Source organism: Balaenoptera musculus, chromosome 4, assembly GCF_009873245.2.
Source record: "Balaenoptera musculus isolate JJ_BM4_2016_0621 chromosome 4, mBalMus1.pri.v3, whole genome shotgun sequence".
Taxonomy (NCBI): domain Eukaryota; kingdom Metazoa; phylum Chordata; class Mammalia; order Artiodactyla; family Balaenopteridae; genus Balaenoptera; species Balaenoptera musculus.
The window spans coordinates 141,465,435-141,484,319 of record NC_045788.1 but is presented as its reverse complement, the minus strand read 5'-3'; the positions used below and the strand labels follow the sequence as shown (position 1 = coordinate 141,484,319).

At 50.7% G+C, this 18,885-nt stretch overlaps 1 protein-coding gene across 1 annotated transcript; it reads left to right on the top strand.

Annotated features, from left to right (window-relative positions):
* The first annotated feature begins 13,878 nt into the window (after window positions 1-13,878).
* Window positions 13,879-16,749, top strand: TFF3 (trefoil factor 3). Its single transcript, XM_036851177.1, has 3 exons — window positions 13,879-14,011; window positions 15,377-15,523; window positions 16,590-16,749. The coding sequence occupies exons 1-3, from the start codon at window positions 13,888-13,890 to the stop codon at window positions 16,601-16,603; spliced, it is 285 nt and encodes a 94-aa protein (XP_036707072.1). The 5' UTR covers window positions 13,879-13,887; the 3' UTR covers window positions 16,604-16,749.
* Window positions 16,750-18,885: the final 2,136 nt, after the last annotated feature.

Sequence of the window (18,885 nt, the reverse complement as noted above, 5' to 3'; positions counted from 1 at the left end):
AGTGCCAGTAGAAAGGAAAGGTGCTTTAATCAGAAAAGCCAGCAATCTGGGGAGAAGGTGGACTCGTGTCTAGAGACCAACTCCAGAGATTCTGCTCAGCCATTGCAGTTTTTAATGGAAAACAAAACCGGGGGGTGGGGAGGGGCGGAATCTCAGTGAATTATGGAGTCAGGAGGTTGGGTTCTGCATCCTTCTCCATTGCGCGCAGACTGGATGACTCTTCAGATGTCATCTTGCCCAAGTGGTCTGCAGGATTGCTGAGGGGCTGTTGGGGCAGAGAGCTGGTCACCCTTTGACTGCTTACTTCTTCATCCTTACTTATTCTTATCTAGGGAAAGAATCAACAGGTCAGACACGGCATGGCGGGCATTGAGGAGAGCACACGTCAGGAGTTAGTTTCAATTGCTTAGTGATCTCATTCCTATAATTAGGTTCTTTGTAAGGTTAGAGGGGAACAGAAAAGGGGAAACAGGAAAGGGGCAGAAGAGCTGCTTAACAGATCCCCACTTGTCAGATGTCACTCCAGTTCTAAAGGGTTATGGGCAAATGTCCGCCTTCTGTAACTTATGGGCAAAAGTGCATCTTCTGTCACTTCTTCATGCTAACATAGGATGCCATATTCTCAGAGTGGAAGATGTCAACATGGGTCTGTAGCATCTCTTGGCTGACAATTTTAGTTGCCCGCTTACAGACACGGGCAGAGCAAGCTACAATTATTTTGATGCCCACAAAAATATAGATTACTATGAGCAATCATGTTAATCCCATTCTCTTGAGACCAGTTCTTGGAATTGTGCTGGCCACAGACTCAGTACTGCTGAAGATGAAGCAGCTTATGTCATGGCTACAGTCTGGTCATCATGCAGTTAGCTTTTCCCCTCCAGTGGCAGTTACAGTATCTGTAAAAGCAATTCAGGAATGTGCATCAGACATTGAGTCTGTGACTCTATTGACCTAATTATTAACTACTCGGTTTTGTACTTGGAGGGTGCAGGGGCTTCAGGGTTCTGCTCGGTTCCAGTTGTATTATCAGGCCTTAATTTCGACATATGTATGTCCATAAGACCTACCTTATTGATTATATTGTTTGTCTATCTTTTCTTACTTATATTTTTGTTCACATGACATACCCAGAATGGTGTCCCCATCAACACAGCATGGTGTTCCCAACTCAACATCAGCTGTGTTTTTCTCTCTTTCTGCATCACCTATGCTTTCTGGTTAGTAAAGTAGAATACCTTTGCCCAGCCCCTTATTGGTACAAAGATATTTGTAACTGGTATACCTTCATTGTGAATTGTGGCTTATAAAGTGTCCCTCTTCGTCATGTGTAAGTGCTTTGTTTTGAATTCTATTTCGACTGAGGTCAAGACACATCCCCTGCTTAATGTCACATCAGTTAAATCACTTTTGATCCTTAGTGTTTTCAAGTTTACATTTATTAGCAATACATTGACTAATTTTTAATCATAATGACTACTAGTTAAAAGCAAGAAGCAAGAGAATACTGGTCAAGAAATACAAGAAGCTAATGAGGAGAAAAATCATAAAAGTAATAATACTGAAAATTCATCTTCAGATCTTCAGCAGAGAAGTTATCTGATGAATTGATTTAAAAATCTTACAGAGAACATCAAATCTCCCCAGAAAGTAAAAATGTTAAGAAATAAACACAACTGTAATAGAAATGACTGCAGTTTTAAGGAAACACCTAAAAGAAAATATTTTCATATCAATTCACTTTATCCTACACCATACAAAGTTACTACGACTTATTTTTTTGTAATTCCTAGAAAAGCATTTGAGGGTTTTTATTTTTTGCTGTGAAAAGGGCACAGTGGAAAGGGCTGGGAAGCCCAGCTCCTGTGCCTGCCTCCACAATTCCTTATCACTCTGAACCTCAGAATCACCCCACCAGTTATTTACTAGCTACAGAATCTCTGAATTTTTCTGCTTTACGGCTACATCATTCTGCAAAAGGTAACTTGGCGCAGTGAGTGTATTGAATTATGGTCCAAATGACCCTCATTAAGGCAGATACACCCAGCACACAGATCTTGCCTGCCTGCTCTCAGTTCGCTTTATTAGAGTCTATAAAAGTGGGATGATAAGCAAGGGCCCAGCTGATGGTTCTCCAATCATTTAATAGCCTTTGGGCACTCGCCCGGAGCTGTGCAATCTGCTGGACTGCTAACTGCCGGCCTCAGGGTACAGCCCTCGGTTACAGGGCCCCTCATCCATGAGCTCCAGGCCAGGTCACCTCCTTCCTTCTCCTCCGTTACCCATCCCACTTCCACACTCACCTACTGGGAGGACTCCCATCCCCCGCAGCTGGGGTGTCAAGGAATTGAGCAGACAGCAGCTTTCAGCTCAGGGAGAAGAGCTGGCAGGGCAGGGGGTGCCAAGGGTCTGGTCCAGGACTGGACAGCTGCTCTGGGCACGAAACCTAGAGTGGGACCCAGTCCCTGAGGCCAAGTCAAGCTGAACTGAGTCTTGAGGGATGGACTTAGGGAAGAAGGAAACAGAGATGAATACAGATGTAAATAAAAGCCTTGCCAAATAAAAAAATAAAAATAAAAAAAAGAGGGTAGGGTTTTATAGGGTTTGCACCTCCAGATTGTCACAACTGCACTAAAGCAGTCGCCTTGTATAGGACTCCTGTAATGATGGCAATACCACCCACAACCAGCATGGAAATGACGCTTCGCCCATTAGATTATCCTGACATCACTGCTCCAGCCTCATACCCACCTCGGAAGGCGTCCTAGTTGCCCATCATGCCCCCCGGGGGACACCCACGAAAGCTTGAATCCAGTTTTCCGTCTCTAGATCCCACAGGACCATCCTCTCTCAACGTTCCTGCACGACAGCAAAGATGACATCATGGAGGGTCCAGGTCACGACCACTGTGCTTGGTCCTGGAGCTGCTGCCACATGGACACCAAGTGCTGGGAACCCTTCTGCCCAGGGCTATCCAGGGTCTCTCTCACCACGTATGCTCCAGTGTCAGGGCTGTCTCACTCTGCCCTGATGCCCTGGAAAGAGGCGTGTTCTCGCTACATCTTCATCTTCCTCTTCCTCACATTTCGGACAACACACCTCCATGGCCCCCTGCCTGGCAGAGCCCAATTCAGGGTCTCCTGTATCTTTCATATTGATATATCCTCTGTTAGGAAGTGTGATGTGCAGACCTCGGGGCCCCAACGCTCACACATCTTTTCCTCCCACACGACTGCCTGTCTGTTTTGAATTTATTTTTGAAATCAGCATATTCACCCACTCAATCCTTCCTAATATAACGAATATGAAAAAGAATGTATATATGTGTGTGTGTGTGTGTGTGTGTGTGTGTGTGTGTGTGTATAACTGAATCACTGTGCTGTGCAGTAGAAATTAACACAGCAGAGTAAATCAACTGTACTTCAATAAAATAAATTTTTTAAAAAATGAGTAAGTTTGGGGAATGATAACGGCTTCCTCTTACGCAAATCGATGTCAGATTAATTTAATTATTCATGAAAGTCTATGTGTTATTCACCTCTATTCAGATAGAATTAAAAGGTATATATATAATAGAAAACAAAGCACAAAGTTGACTATAGAAGTTTTTCAATTAATTTCAGGAGGAAAGAATTCTAAGGTGAAATTAAACTTTGAGACAATGTTACACCATTTCAATACACATACGACCATGTAAAAATAAAGAAATATGGATTATAGAAAAATAAATAAGTTGTTGTATTGTGTGTACTTTTAAAGATATAAGCTATTTGGAGTACAATGGAGTCTTTCATGTCATGTTAACCATTTACTTAGTAAAATACCCCCCAAAAATCTAAACAAAATATTCCTAACGCTTGGAGCTGCTGGAGGGAAGTAGCTGCAGCAGAAGGAATGCTGCATGGATTCCGTAATGAGGCATCTGAGTTTGAGTTCATGATGCTCCCTTCATGACCACAGCTTCCCTATCAACTGTGACCACATCATCTTCTCCCTTTGGAACCTCCCAGGGTATCTGGGCCAAAGGCTGTGCACACGATGGATGTTTAGTAAATATTGACTGATTTTTCTTTGCTGAATAATGTATCGGCCTATGGGAGTTGAACAAATATGAACGCTTTGGTAAAACCCCTCAAGACAGTCAAACACAAGCTATCATGTGAGTGCTGCGGATATGAATCATCTATTAATGAGCCTTGGTTTTAGCTTCTTTACATTTAATATGTGAAACAGGGCTATTCTGAGCCCTGAGAACATGTGAGCCCCTTTATAACTAAGAGCTACATGTAGGGAGGCTTCGGCGGTTGAAGTAGGCTCTGGCCTGTCGATGTTGCCATTCTTGATGGTCTCACACTTTGCTTTCAGTTCCCTGGTGGACTGAATTCTTAATGAGGAGAATATATTACAGCCAGGGAAATGCATTCTCTGAAACATTGAAATGATGGTGAGTATGAAGGGTCAACCTGAGAGATATGCTTGCTTCAAACCCATGTGGCACCTTAGCACAAGCCAGCCAGAATCTCTGCGAGCAGCAGCCCTGGAGAGGTGGCAACCGTGAGGAATCCTCCTCCATGCAGATAAAGCTCCTTTCCCCCTGTGTAGACAGCTTCGAGGGATCAGTCGGAGATTCCAGTCTGGGTAGCGGATACATTCTCTTTGCAGTTTTGATGGTCCAGTATGGCTTTGCTTTTGGCGACACATTTCTCACAGGACGGATCTGCTCTCCGCATCTTCTGAATTCCCTACAAACTACTTTCTACGCAGGTGAGCCAACAACGGTCGGGGATGTGGTGGAAAGAGCCAGGGGTGAGACATGGCTGCAGTTTATGAGATGTAAGGTGCCTTCAATTCTGATCATTCTTATCCTGCACTGTAGTGAGAAATCGAATGGGCCATTTATTCACCTCTGCTGGAACCACTTGCTTTTTGAACGACTTAGTGGTCATCCCTAAGAAGTCAGAACCACAACCTCCAGCTTATTTTCTCTGACGTACTTTGAGGTGAGGGATAAGCTGGTGCATGGTGTGAGGGTCACACTGAGAGCACATTTGATCCAGGGGTTCATCGTATAAAACATGGTCACTTACTGGACGCTTCCCTGGTGGAATGCCAAGTCACTCTCACGAATGTTGTCCATCCTTTCCCAGGGATGTAGCCGGGTCTTCATACCTGGTGAATTTGGCAAATCTACTAATATACAGAGAAAGCTGGGATTGCACTGCAGATGCCCAAGGACCTAGGAATTAAAATAAGAAAAATTGAAATGACTTGAGACTTTTATTTACTCTTAAGCTGGATGCTGGGTGGGATTTCAGTGGTTCCCTCCCTCATCCCTGGGCAGATAAATCTCTTTGGTATTGACCGGGCATCCAGGATGGGACGTTCAAATGGCTCCCAAACCAGGTCCCCAGGGTTCTGACCCTCTTCCAGGCCTGCTCACTCTCAGCCCTTCCTCTCCCTGCTTCCCGGACCACCCTATTTATTTGGATATTTTTAATGAAAATTTTAAGCTGCCATATTTTAAGCCCTTTTCCTCAGATTAACAGTATATAATGTTATGGGCATCTATATACGTGCTACCCAGATTTATCCACCTTGGACTTTGGTTCTATTTGCCTAGATACCTCTCATTTTATAAAAAGAAATAAAACAATAAAAATGCCCCCTTAACCCATCCTTTTCCCCTCCCTCCCCAGAGTCAACTGTCATTCTAAAGTCAGTGTACATTATTCCCATCATATCTATAAGCAATCTATAGTATTTGTTGTTGTTTTAAAAATAATCAGAAATGGTAGGGATTTACCCGGCAATCCAGTGGTTAAGACTCCGTGCTTCCACTGCAGGGAGCATGGGTTGGATCCCTGGTCAGGGAACTAGGATCTCACATGTCGCACAGCGTGGCCAAAAAAAAAAAAAAAATCAGAAATGGTACCATAATATGCAGGCTTTTCATCTTATATTTTACAGTTAAATTTTGAAATTTATTTCTATTGATAAATAAGTCTGATTCATTTAATTTAACATAGAATGCATTCCCCTACTGATAGGCAATTAGGTATATTATTCCCAGTTTCTTCCTTTCGAAACGATATGGACTTGTTCAATTTCCTAGGTATCGCCCACATGCTTGCCAGGGTGGATGTGTCAATTATGCCCTACCAACTTTAAGAGTTCCTAATTCTCCACACCCTTATCAACATTTGGTGATATGTCATTCTAATGTTAGTTTATTTTGTAATTATCAATTATGAGTGAGGTGGAGCCTCTTTCCACATCCTTATTGACTACTTAGGTTTCCCTTACCTTACACTTCCTATTTGTGTATTCTAAAAACCATGTTTGTCCTTTGTGGCCTTAGTTTGTAGGAGCTCTTTGTGTATCCTTGATAGCAATCCTTTGTCAATTATGTGGGCTCCAAATATCTTCTCCGAGTTCAAGACTTGACTCTTTACTCATCTGTCACATACTGATAAATATGTAGTCTTGATTTTAATTGAGTCATATTTATCAACTGTGCCTTCACAATTCGTGCTGTTTTAGAAAATCCTAAGAAACCTTTGAAACAAAAAAGTTATAGGATACAAAGTTAATATAAAAAATCAATTGTGGTTTTATATATTAGCCACAAGCAGTTGGAAATAAGATTATCTTCTGTGAATAAAGACAATTTTACTTCTTCCTTCGTGATCTCTACTATTTCTTTACCTTGTCTTATTACATTTTCTGGAGCCACCATCATAATGTTAAAAGAAGTGGTGAGATTGAGAATTCTTGCTTTGGTCCCAATCTTAGAATGAGAATGTCCAATATTTCACCTCAAGGTACGATGTTAGTTGTGGGGCTTCTTTTGCCGATACCCTTTATCAGCTTAAGAATGTTCCCTTGTATTCCTAGTTGCTGAGAGTTTCTATCATGCATGGGTGTGAATTTTGTTGAATGCTTTTTATGCATTTATTAAAATGATTGCATGTTTTTATTTTCATTTTTCTATTAATGTGGTAAATTGCATTAATTATCTGATGTTAAACCTACCTTGTTTTCCTTAGATTAATCCACCTAAATCCTGATGTATCATTATTTTTGTATCTTGCTGGATTCAATTTACTAATATTTTGTTAGGTATTTTTGAATCTATATTCACAATGGTCTTTCATAATTCATAATGTATTTGTCAGGTTTGAGTATTAGGCTTCCTGACAACTAAGTTTTGTGACTTTAGGGATCATGGGATCACCTGAGTTTTCATCCCAAAAGGAAAAGAATCGGTCCCCGCTGAATGGGAAATGAAAACAAAGACACTTAATGATGCAATCCCACAGGCCCTGTGTGGTTACTCCGCTCACTGACTACTGATTAGGGCCTGCAATGGCCTGAATGTTTGTGTCCCTCCCAAACTCCTGTGTTGAAATCCTAATGCTCCATGTGATGGCCTTTGGGGGGTGATGAGGTCATGAGGGTGGAGCCCTCATGAATGGGATCAGTGGCCTTATAAATGAGGCTCCGGAGATCCCCAGCCCCTCCTGCCATGTAAAGTGCAGACGTCTCTGAGCAAGAAGGCCCATCTATGAACCAGGACAATGGCCCTCCACAGAAGGCCTTGGTGCCATGATCCTGGGCTTCCAACCTCCAGAGCTGTGAGAAATAAGTGTTGTTTATAAGCCACTCAGTCTGTGGTGCTGTTACAGCAGCCTGAACACACTAAGACAGGGCTGGATATTCACACTCATACCCACATGCACACTGCCCGCCAGTGCACAAGCATGCACGTCAGAGCGTGACGGACCATGACGCACTCATGTTTGCACCCCTTGGCTTTGTGTCTGTTTCCAGAGCTTTAGAGAGCGCCTTGCCAGTGCCCCATCAAAGCCACACGCTGTTCAAATCAGACTCAGAAGTGACTGCCACCGGTGAGGGGCTGGTTGAGTGCCCTCTTGGTGGGTGGCCTGGGACCCAACACCTGCTATCCTGGCGTAATCGCTAATAGCACCCCATACTCTCTGAACATGTCCCAGTTTGGACGACTCACGACATGGTCATCTCCCTTTGGGCCTCCCCTGGCGTGGGCTGCTCCCTGCCCTGGCCCTTGAGGCCCTGATTGGGAAGTGAGACTCCTGCACTTCCCTGCGGGTCAGTGTGGTCCAGCCTCCCCAAGACAAGGAAATTGGAATAAAGGACCCGTGGGGATTATTTGGGTGATGTGTGGAAGCATGGGAAGGGATTCAACAAGCACGTGGTGATTGATTATAGCCCGTGATTCATAGGGACCAACAATCACATGCGCACAGCGAGGACAAAGGCAGGGGCCCGAGACAGGGGTGGAGTCGCAGCCTGCACAGCAGGAGGGCCAGGGTCCCAGGCGCCGGGGGGCACTGGGCACTGGGCAGAGTTCATCCAGTTCACCAGGGGAGGGTCAGGGTGGGGAAGGAGAGGGTCTCTTTTCAAGACGACTGTCGAGATCTTTAGCTTTGTCTTCCCCTCCCCGCCCCTCACCCAAGAAAGTACAAGTTAAAATAGACCCTCAGAGCCAGGTGTCCCTTGGGGCGACCATAACAAAGTATCACAAACTGGGTGGTTTAAACCACAGAAATCCCTTCTCCCACAATCTGGAGGCTGGAAGTGTCGGTGGGCTGGGCTCCCTCTGAGGGCTCTCCCCTTTCTCCGGGCTCCTCGGTTCTGCCCACGTTCCTTGGATCTTAGCGGCATCTCCCGGTCTCCTCGGGTCTGCCCGCGGTCCTTGGATCTTAGCGGCATCTCCCGGTCTCCTCGGGTCTGCCCGCGGTCCTTGGATCTTAGCGGCATCTCCCGGTCTCGGTCCCTGTAGTCAAGGGCATCTCCTTGCCTGTCCATGTTCACGTCGTCTCCTTTCTGTGTGTCTGTCTCTGCATCGCCTCCCCTCTTAGAAGGACACCAGTCAGATTGGACCAGGGACCCACCCTACTCCAGCCTGACCTCGTCTTAACTGAAACACTTACATCTGCAACAACTCTGTTCCAGATAAAGCCACGCTCTGAGTTTCCAGGAAGGATGTGAATCTGGGGAGGACACTCTTGCACCCAGCACGTCTGCAAGTCAGTCAGCGACAGTGGTTTGATTCACAGGGAAGACGAGCACGGTGGCTTATCCAACTTGGCTGGCGGTAGGATGGGGCTCCTCGGGGTCTTCTGCTGCTGCTGGGCTTTCGTCCTGCCCCGCCTGTACCGGGGGCTCTCAGGGACCACCTCTGTCTTCCATGGCTGTCCTCCTGGGACACAGCGCAGGGCCAGGGGCTGGCGTTCGTCAGGCTCAAGTGGAGGCACACCCAGGTGCCACCTCAGTGGCTGCCAGGCCTCAGCTTCCTGCTAGAGCCCGTCCAGCTGCAGAGAAAGGCCATCTGGGTCCAAAAGGCAGGGCTGTCCATGAGAGGCCTGGTGCCCCCCCGGCCGGGCACATCCGCTTCCGGCTCTCAGCTCTGTTTATTTCTGACTTATCTCTGTTCCTTTGGGTGCCCTGGTCGTCAGCTGACTTGTTCTTGGGAACCTATCCTTGGTCTCACAGCAGCTGGGGCTGACGCAATAGCTCCAAACCCAAAAGAGCCCTGGACGTAGAGGTCACTGTGGCAGCATCACCGGATATGTACCTTGAGCCGGACGCCGCTTTCCCTGAAACCCGCAGTGGCTGTCACATGCCCCTGTATGTGGTATGATGGGTGCTGGCCCAGGACTGGGGGCAAGAGATCCAGGGTCCATGAGGGGCGTACTCGGGCCCATAACCTCTGTCTCAACTCAGGACCCGCTGTTCTCTACCCCTCCCCCACAGCTGGTGTGCGATACATGTGCACGACTCTAAGTGCCCTGTTTGTCCTCAGTGTAAACCAGGAGCCTCCCTGAATCGGTCCGTGGTTGCGTCCCCAAAGCATCCACACTCAGGTCTGGCTCCCCAGGAAGGGGCCAGCTGGAGCGAACTCTGTACAGAACACAGAGGGCAGGGCCACACCCAAGGCAGCTGCAGAGCGATGCGACAGCTGGTCAGCAGGAAGCTCCCTGGGGAGGTCTGTGGCCCCAGGGCTACCCTAGGTGTGTCGATCAATGTGACTTTGTACCTTCTATCTCTGTGTGGCTCTCTGCCGGCTTGAGTAACCAAGAGGGACAATATTAGAAAGCTGAGAGGTGACATGGAGTATATAGCCCTGACTGTATTTTCTGTGAGGTGGTGAGTTCATAGTGACTGCCTGGAACGCTCTTCTGACCTTCACCCATCTGTGGACTCCTACTCATCCCTCAAGACCCAGTGCAGATTTCACCCCAGATGAGAAGCCTGCTGGGTAACATTCTGCCAGGTCTTGTGGCATCGTACCACAGTTCACACTTCAAGGCTGGCTCGCCCTCACAGGACTGCGGGCTCCGAGGGCAGGACTCTGCCTGGTGTCCTCAGGGCCCAACATTACAGGACAAGTACCAGGCCTGTGATCACGTTCGGTCCGTGCTTGTTGTATACGTGCCAGGGCCCATGCATCCTGCAGGTGGGAGGTTGCAACCCCAGCACTTGGGGCCAGACAGCCTGCTTCTTGGTCCTCGCCTTCCCTGGGCACCGGCGTACAAAGCCCAAGGAGGGAGGGATGCAGGGCAGGCTCCCAGGACGGCCCAGGCAGCGCTTCACCCTGGTCTCTGGGACCACTGGGCGAGCCATCTGTCAAGGCTGGGCCAAGACAGGTGACCCTGGGGCCTGCCGCTCTGGCGCTGGTGTTACTTCATTCCCGGAACTTGAACTCCCCCGGGGGAACGTGGATGGCTATGGGCCTGTGCGCTCTGGAGGGCAGGATGGGCTCTCTGCCCCCATCTTCTGCCCCTGGTGGACAGCCCAGGGTCCCCAGAACAGAACAAAGAGAACACACACGGCTGAACTTCCCCCAGCAACATGCGCTCAGTTCTCGAGGCTCCGAGGCCGGCCTCACCCCCTTCCCTCTAAGAAGCCTGTGCTCCATCCCCCCCACCCCCCTTCCCACAGCCGCCGCTTCTATCAAGACCTGGAGTCTGCGAGGCTGGACCCTCTGCCGCTGTAGCTGCTGCACCGCAGCTGGCAAGTGGTCAAGTGTGACCCCAGCACCCGGTTCGGGCTCACCAGCTCAGGCAAACCTGCAGATGAGGCTCTGTGTGACAGGCAGGGAAGCTGGGGCACCGGCGGGAAGTGAAGCGTCCAAGGTCACGCAGCCCCAGGCTTGGGACCAGGTCTCGCGGCTTCATCATTGTAACGATGACCCCCGTCTCCCTGTGAGGGAGTCTTTCAGGATGGGGATCTGCCCCCTTGTTATTCCTTCCTCAGCCCCAAGCCCCAGGCTCCTGCAGCGGGGGCTCCATCCACATTCACCGAGTGAAACTGAAGCAGAGCACCAGGCAGTGGCTGGCGCTGCTGCTGGGAGAACTCAGTGGTCTCGCAGTCACCTGCCCGGGGGTCCACGCCGGTCCGGCCCTCCAGGCGATTCCAAGGGCAGCCAGGCGGGCTCCCTGCCAGCGCGGCCTTCAAATAACTGTCCCTTCTAAGCCCGTTTCTGGAGGTCTGTGCTTTCCTGAAACCTGGTCCAACCCCAGCGTGGCCTGGCCTGGGGTTACTGTGGGGAGTGGGAGGGCGGGGGCTGTGGCAGCAGTCTGGCCAGAAAAGGCTCCCAGGAATTTCCCCTACGATGACATAACAATCATGCCATGTGTTAGCTGGGACGACTCTCTCCCTCTGGGAACAGAGCAAGTGGCGTGAAAACGATGCAGGACCCGCTCTGTCTCCAAGCCTTGGAGCGGGGAGCAAACCAGATGCGGTGTCACCGCCTGTGGATTCCCCCAGGGCTCACTGGGTAGCAGGGCTGGGCCAGGGGAGTCGCGCGGCGGGACAGAGTTCCCGTTCCCAGTGCACGCACAGTCTGGCCCTGTCGGTGGCTCAGGGGAGGACAGATCTGAGGAGGAACCCCTGGGTGGTTTGGGGACCCCCTCCAACACCGTACCCCCGCCTGGGGATTAAAGTGTGGCCAGCAGGTGGATCCGCCCTGGGATGGTGTACAAAACCTACCCCACGGTTCCTGGGTCAGAGCTAAACAGAGAGAAGAATAGCCCAGCCAGGAAGGAAGCCTGAAGATCACATGATAACTGGACCCCAGGGGCTCCCTCTCTCCCCAGTCAGCCAGCTGCAGGGCGGGGCGGGCACCCTGAATGGAGAGTGGAGACCGCAGGGTCCCACAGAGGCAGGTCGAATCCCAGCTCCGCCGGGTCCCCTAGGTAACCTTTGACAGCCATCCTGTAACAGAGAAGAACAAACCCGACTCCGTGTGGGATCTGTGCCCTCAGCTCTAACCTTTGTGCTCTGTGCTTAACCATGTTGCCTCTTCACCTGGGCACCGGAATGTCACCTATAGCCTGAAATATACATAACAGCCCTTTCTCAAGGCTCTGCCTCCCAGGCTTGACCTTTAAAGGTAAAACCCTTTTCATTCACACGGGGATAAAAAGTTGCACAATAGAGAATAACACTTGTCTTGTTGGAAGTTTACAGGAACGCGGTGACTAGACCTGCGTGGAAAGCTGCAAGAACAAAGGTCTGGGTCTGGCGGCACTAAGAAGTTTGAGGCAAACAACCACACCCCCTCCCCTTTTAGAATAAAAGAAGCCCGAATTCTAACTCGGGTAAGATGCTTCTTTGGGACACGAGTCCACCCTCTCCTGTGTCTGCTGGCTTTCCCAATAAAGCCACTATTCCTGCCCCAACCTGTCTCTCGATTTATTGGTCTGTTGTGTGTCCAGCAGTATGAGCTTGGATTCAGTAACAACATTTTGAGCCTTGGTTTGTTCCTCCAGAAAATGGGTAAAATTATACCCGTCTCATTTAGATATGCTGTTATAAAATAATTTCCAAGATATAACCTTCACTTAAAAAAAAAAAAGCCAGCTGGGCAAGGTGTAAATTCGCCTTTGTGTTAAAAATGTGCTTAAATGTACAGAAAACATTCTGGAAAACACCTAAGAACGTGTTAAACATGGACAGTGCCATACAAAAGGGGGAGAGTCTTCTGTACTGTCTGATTTTAAAAACCTACTGCAGGGACTTCCCTGGCGGTCCAGCGGTTAGGACTTCACCTTCCATTACAGGGGGTGCGGGTTCCATCCCTGGTCAGGGAGCTAAGATCCCACATGGCTCCTGGCCAAGAAACCAAAACATAAAACAGAGGCAATATGGTAACAAATTCAATAAAGACTTAAAAAAAAAAAAATGGTCCATAGCAAGAAAATATTTAAAAAAATAAAAACCAGCTGCAGGTATTATATTTTTATGAAAACGTATTGAATAAGTTTATTTAATACATTTGTTAACGTGTAGCTGATGATAAAAACAATTTTTTTGCTGCAGAAAAGCAAAAAAGAAAGAAAAGCAACTTCTACCTTTCAAGAGTTGTGAAATCTGCACGCACCACATACCACACTTGCGCCGTCACCTGTCTTTTCAAGTACCCGAGGCTGGTCTGCGATTAAGCTAAGCTCTTGTCGCTGAGCAGGAACCCTGGTGGCCTGCTGCTGGGCGGGTTGCAGGATTGATGCCCAGGCCTGTTGACCCTGCCCTCCAGCCCCATGCTGAGTCTTTATCCTTTTCTCCCAGCCAGGCTAACACAGGCATTGACATGGCCCTGCCCCCTGACAGAGAGGTATTCACAGGCAACTGGAATCTGCTACCACCGCTGGCTTGCTACCAAAAAAGTGGGGTTGGAAGCAGCCTCTCCCCTTTGGAATGGACGACGCTCTGGGGGTTGTACCATCTTGTGCAGGGGAGAAGCAGGTGGGGCCGGACCTAGAGGGAAGGGCTCCCCAGACAAACAGAATCCGGAGTGCCTTTGTAAACACAGGGGTATAAATGAGTCTTCTCGGCCGACGTGGCATGTTCTCTGAGCCGACGGGTCCCCAGAGCCCGCCCGTGACCATGGAGGCCAGAAAGTTCTGGCTGCTGGTGATGGTCCTGGCCTTGGTGTCCTCCAGCTCTACTGGGCAGTACGTGGGCCTGTGTGAGTACCGCTCTGACCTCCTCCCACTCAGCAGGAAGGAGGAGGGGCCGGGTGGCGGGGTGGGAGCACATGACGAGGGGACGGGACGTGGAAGAGCCAGGCTGGGGGCTTCCTGTGGCTTGAGGAGAGTGACCAGGTCCCTTAATAATTTAATAATTGCCACCTACCAGACACACACATTTTCTCTCAACAGCTCTACAAATTGGGTCTTGCTGTCCCCATTTTACAGACAAGGAAACTGAGGCTCAGAAAGTTTATAACTGACCCTCTCGGGCAGTGTGGAAATCAGGATTGGAACCCAGGTCCACCTGGCTGGCAGCAAACACCGAAGCCCACTCTCCCACTGCCATCCTTGCTGGAGATTTCCGAATTACAATATAGGTCTTTGTGCATTATTCTGGCACATTCGCAAAACAAAAAGAAGAGACAAATGAAAACGATCACTTCCAGAACATTTTCCATACCTACAAACACAGTTTTCATTTAGCCATCGCACCGCAGTTCCCATGGAATGTGGCTGCTCCATTAGCCAGGGTGTGAAGAAATCAGGGTGTGGCAGTTATCTCCTGAGAGGTCTCAAACTCGTCACCCATCAGAATCACCTGGAAGATTTTAAAACTCTCAAAGCCCAGGATATGCCAACTATATCAGAGAGTCTCCGGGTGGGAGGAGGTATCAGTGGTTTTTCAAGATCCCCGGCTGATCCCAATGTGAGCAAAGTTTGGGAAGCAGTAGAATAAGGAATTATGAATTGGCAGCCATAAGAGAGGATCTGAGATGTCACGTGATTTCTATTTCCCTAAGGAAAAATCCAGTTTAAGAAATGAGGCAAAGTGGACTTTTGCTGAACTTCAGACATAAAGACTTACTTGGAAAATGAATATTAGAGGCCCAAGGATGTACAGGGAAGGTTTGACGGGGGGCGGTAGGGAGATGCAGAGAAGAAGCAGAAAATAACACGCATTGTGATTTCCCCTTTTGAATGCCCGCCGCCTTCTTTTGTTTTAAGGGGGAGATTTTTTTGATAAGACAATGAAGGGGAACATTGTTTCCGGGTTCAAGGGCCCTGGATTCCCATGGGTACCTCCCAGCTGGAAGGAATCCAGGCCCTATTGACTTCCTGACAGGGTGCTAGGAGCACCCAAGTGAGAGGCACCAGGCAGCCAGCCAGATCTCCTACAGAACGTTTCTCTTTAAACATTTAAGGGGAGAGTGTCCTCGACACGCAGACAAGCACAGGTTATGGGAGGGGTGAGATCACAGCCTTTGAACTCAGGAGCTGCGGGAGGGTGCAGGCCTGCAAAGTGCAGCCGGTAGACCAACCCCAAGCCAGCAAGTGCTCTGACTGGGCTTTGTTTGGGACAGCGCCGAACCAGTGCAAGGTCCCGGCCAAGGAGAGGGTAGACTGCGGCTACCCCGAGGTCACCCCCGAGCAGTGCAACAACCGGGGCTGCTGCTTCGACTCCAGCATCTCCGGGGTGCCCTGGTGCTTCAAGCCCCTGCAGGAGACAGGTGAGTCAGCCCCACGTGCACGGGGGACCTCTCCGGGCCCCCAGGAAGCCACACACACCTGGGCCCTGGGTGGGACCCCCCTGCGCCACGGCTGTCAGTTGGCCGAGGAGTTCTGTGCAAACTCTAATCATTCCAGAAACGTGTTCAAAGTCGAGGCCCTATGGAGAGGGAACTAGTTTAAAAACTACTCTGGAGAGAAATGGACAATACGTAGGTTTGGAAAGCTGGGCGGATTTCAAGGTCATTTTCAGCACACGACCCCTGCAGAGTCCCTGTCCTTTGCGACTGGCGACATGCTGTCGGCTGGGCTGGAGTCCTGGCACCTCTCCCCGCCCTGCCATCCCCCACCCCTGCCCCCAGCACGAGGTGCTCATCCCTCCATCGCTGGAGCGGTGGGGTGCAGGACAGCCCCTGGGGAACCGCGTGTCAGGAGCAGGCTGTGCACGGGGGATTTGCTGTCTTGGCGCCAGGCCTCACCCATCACACGGGGGGCGTGGAGGTGGCCGTGAGCCATCTGGCAGCCCTGGTGCCAGCTCACCGTCTAAGATGAACGTAGCTACCTAAGGCCCCTTCCTGGAATGAGCACCCGGGGAGGCCACTCTTGCCCTTCGTCCTCGAGCAACGACAAAGGAGGCCGCATCTCAGCCTGATCCCGGCTCCCTAATCAGCACGGGGCCCCCGCCCACTGTCCAGGGGCTCCTCCCCTTCCCAGCAAACCCGGCAGAGGTCCGGATAAGGCTCTGGGCCCAGGAGGGAGAGTCGCCCCTGCGCTGGCCGTCCCCGCTCTGCCGGCTCCTCGGCCTGAGACGACACTTCCTTGAACTCTGGCCGTGGCCCTGCCTGGGCCCGTCTCCAGTGCCATCTGCCCCGACAACCTGGGTCCCCGTGGGGCATGTGGCTATTGTCCCACGAGGGTCGGGGGGAACTCAACCCTTCCCCAGGGACTTGGTGTGGAAAGCAGCAAACGGCGCTGACCTTGGAGCCTGTCTGGAGCTGGAGAAGCGGGGCAGCGGGAGGGCAGGGACGAGACGGCTCAGGGTAATGCGTGTCTGTGCTTTGTTTCCAGAATGCACCTTCTGAGGCCATGCTGCTGCCGGACGGGTGGGAGGGGGACTCTCTGCCTGGTGCTAGAGCCGCTCCTGTTCTATCACCTGCTCCCGGCAAGCGTCACCCCTAATGTGCGAGGCCTGATGCCTTAAAGAATAAAGCTCCCGTACTCAGCATGAGGACACGTCTTGCTGAGACTTCCTGCTGTTGTGTTTTATTTCTGCCGAGTCACTCTCTCCCTTCTGAGCATTTCACAGATGTGGGCAGCGGAGGGTGTCTTAGCATCTCCCAGCAGAGGGTCTCCCCCAGGCCTGGGGAGGAGGGAAGGGCCCCAAAGTAGCTCCCTAGCTGTGAGGGTGCAGCAAACCTCACATCTAGTGCTGACCTGACGGGGTCAGGTCAAGGTCAAGGGCAAGCCACCTTCTAAGTGTCACTTGAGAAACATCCTTTCAAATGTAGGTTCCAAAAAAAAAAAAGATTATTAATGTCTTTCTTGGCGAAGAGAAAGCCAATAAAACCATCTTACCAATTGGCACTTTTTGGTATTTCTTTGTAAGTCGAGTTTACCATCTGTGACAGCTTGGGTGGCCTCCTTTTGCTTCTTTCCTCTGAAAATGGATGCAGCTTTGTGGATAAATGAGCAAGTGTCACCACGAACGCTCATGAAGTCTTAGTAACCCCGAGATGGAGAGTTGTCCCCTCCCTCAGTCTTGGGGACACGCAGCTCTCCACGGACACCGGGAGGGTTTCCACGGACACTGGGAGGGTCTCCAGGGACACCGGGAGTGTTTTCAGCTGTCCACGCTGAGTGTCCTGCTCTCCTTCTGCTGACAGGACTCTGTTTAGGTTGCACAGACAATTCTACTGATTCTACCACAGGGCTTGTTTAGGCCGCACGGGGGCCAGAAAGCAGCGCAGCCTCCGGAGGGGGGGTTTCTGGGTCTGAGCCATCCTTCCCGCTGGAAAAGAGACACTGGCTCCTTTTCGAAACAAAAGGCTTTGTTTTTAAGCTTGCACTTTGGGCCAGGTCTCTAGAGTGAGATCCTATGAACATCCTAGAAGTGAGATATTATTACCTTTGTTGTAGGATAAGTAACTCATCTCAAAGCCCCCGCTGAGGGGACACCACCTCAGAGGCCCCAGCATCCCAGGCCCCTGCACCCGCCCTTCTGGATGGAGCTCGAGGCCCAGGGGAGCTGCTATCTCCCCTCACAGACTCTGCTGCCACCACCCACCCGTCACTCCCGTGGTCAGATCTGAGCCACTGCTTCTGTGTCAAGGCCACCGACACCATCATCGGAGACGGTCCTCACCCCCCACCCCCAGGCCCCAGACGGCGGCTTCTGTTCCTTTGCTGGCTGTTCAGGGTCCCGTCTTGCGAGTGTGCTTTCCCGGGGACTTGGGAAGACCCCAGGCCAGACTCAGACACTGGAGAGACCTTCATCCCTGCTCAGGAGAATCGTCCACAGGTGGGAGGATGGGGAGGTGGGCCTTAATCTTCCCGTCCTGGGGCGCACACCTCTCTCCCCAACCTTCGCTCCGTTGTTCGTGCAGGGGGCAGGGGGGGGTCGTCGTGCAAGCCTGGCCCCGTGTGCCCTGGGGTCCCGGTGAACGGGAATACCAGCCCCTCCCCAAAGCCAGTGCTTCACAAGCGGTTGAAACAATGGACGTGGATGTTAGAATCACCCAAGGAGTTTTCAAAAATCTCAGAGTCTGGTGATTAGGTCAGGGTGTCTAGGGCGGAGCACAGCCCCAGTGATGTCCAGCCGGGCAGAGAAGCTGGGCACGCCCATCTGTGCAGGGCAGACACCTGACAACGGATGTGAAGTGAGTTGTGAGGGGCTGTGACATTGGGAAGGACCAGGTCTCCAGAGACTGGCCTGTCCAGGCAGACGCTGGCCCAGGCTCTGAGACTTGCACTCTCCAGCCTGCGGTAAAAGCAACATAAACGAGCAAAACCGGTGGCTCACTTGTCCCCTGAGCCATGAAGACCACAGACATGTGGGCACCCCGCCAGGCCACTTTTTAAAAAATTACGTTAAAATATCGTTACTGAGTTATGGGCACCCCCTTCGATCCCAGGCCTCGCCCTAGCCACACGGTGTGGGAGGCTGTGGTAGTCTCATAAATGTGCTCACAGACCACCATCAGGCCGGACCACCCTGACCACGACGGAGCCGGACACAAGCAAGCCTACTTCCCCGTCCGACCTGGCCCAAACCTCAGCGGCCATCAGCACCCTGTGCTGGCTGACCTGAGTGATGATGGCTTCCTGCAATCCCAGCGGTAGCCTGGCTTCAAGCCATCCGCCTCCT

What these genes read in the sequence shown, in the direction of transcription:
- TFF3 (XM_036851177.1), top strand. Translation starts at nt 13,888, where the DNA reads ATGTTCTCTGAGCCGACGGGTCCCCAGAGCCCGCCCGTGACCATGGAG. An exon ending in TGGGCAGTACGTGGGCCTGT is followed by an intron (nt 14,012 to 15,376) that starts GTGAGTACCGCT and finishes TGTTTGGGACAG; the next exon opens with CGCCGAACCAGTGCAAGGTC.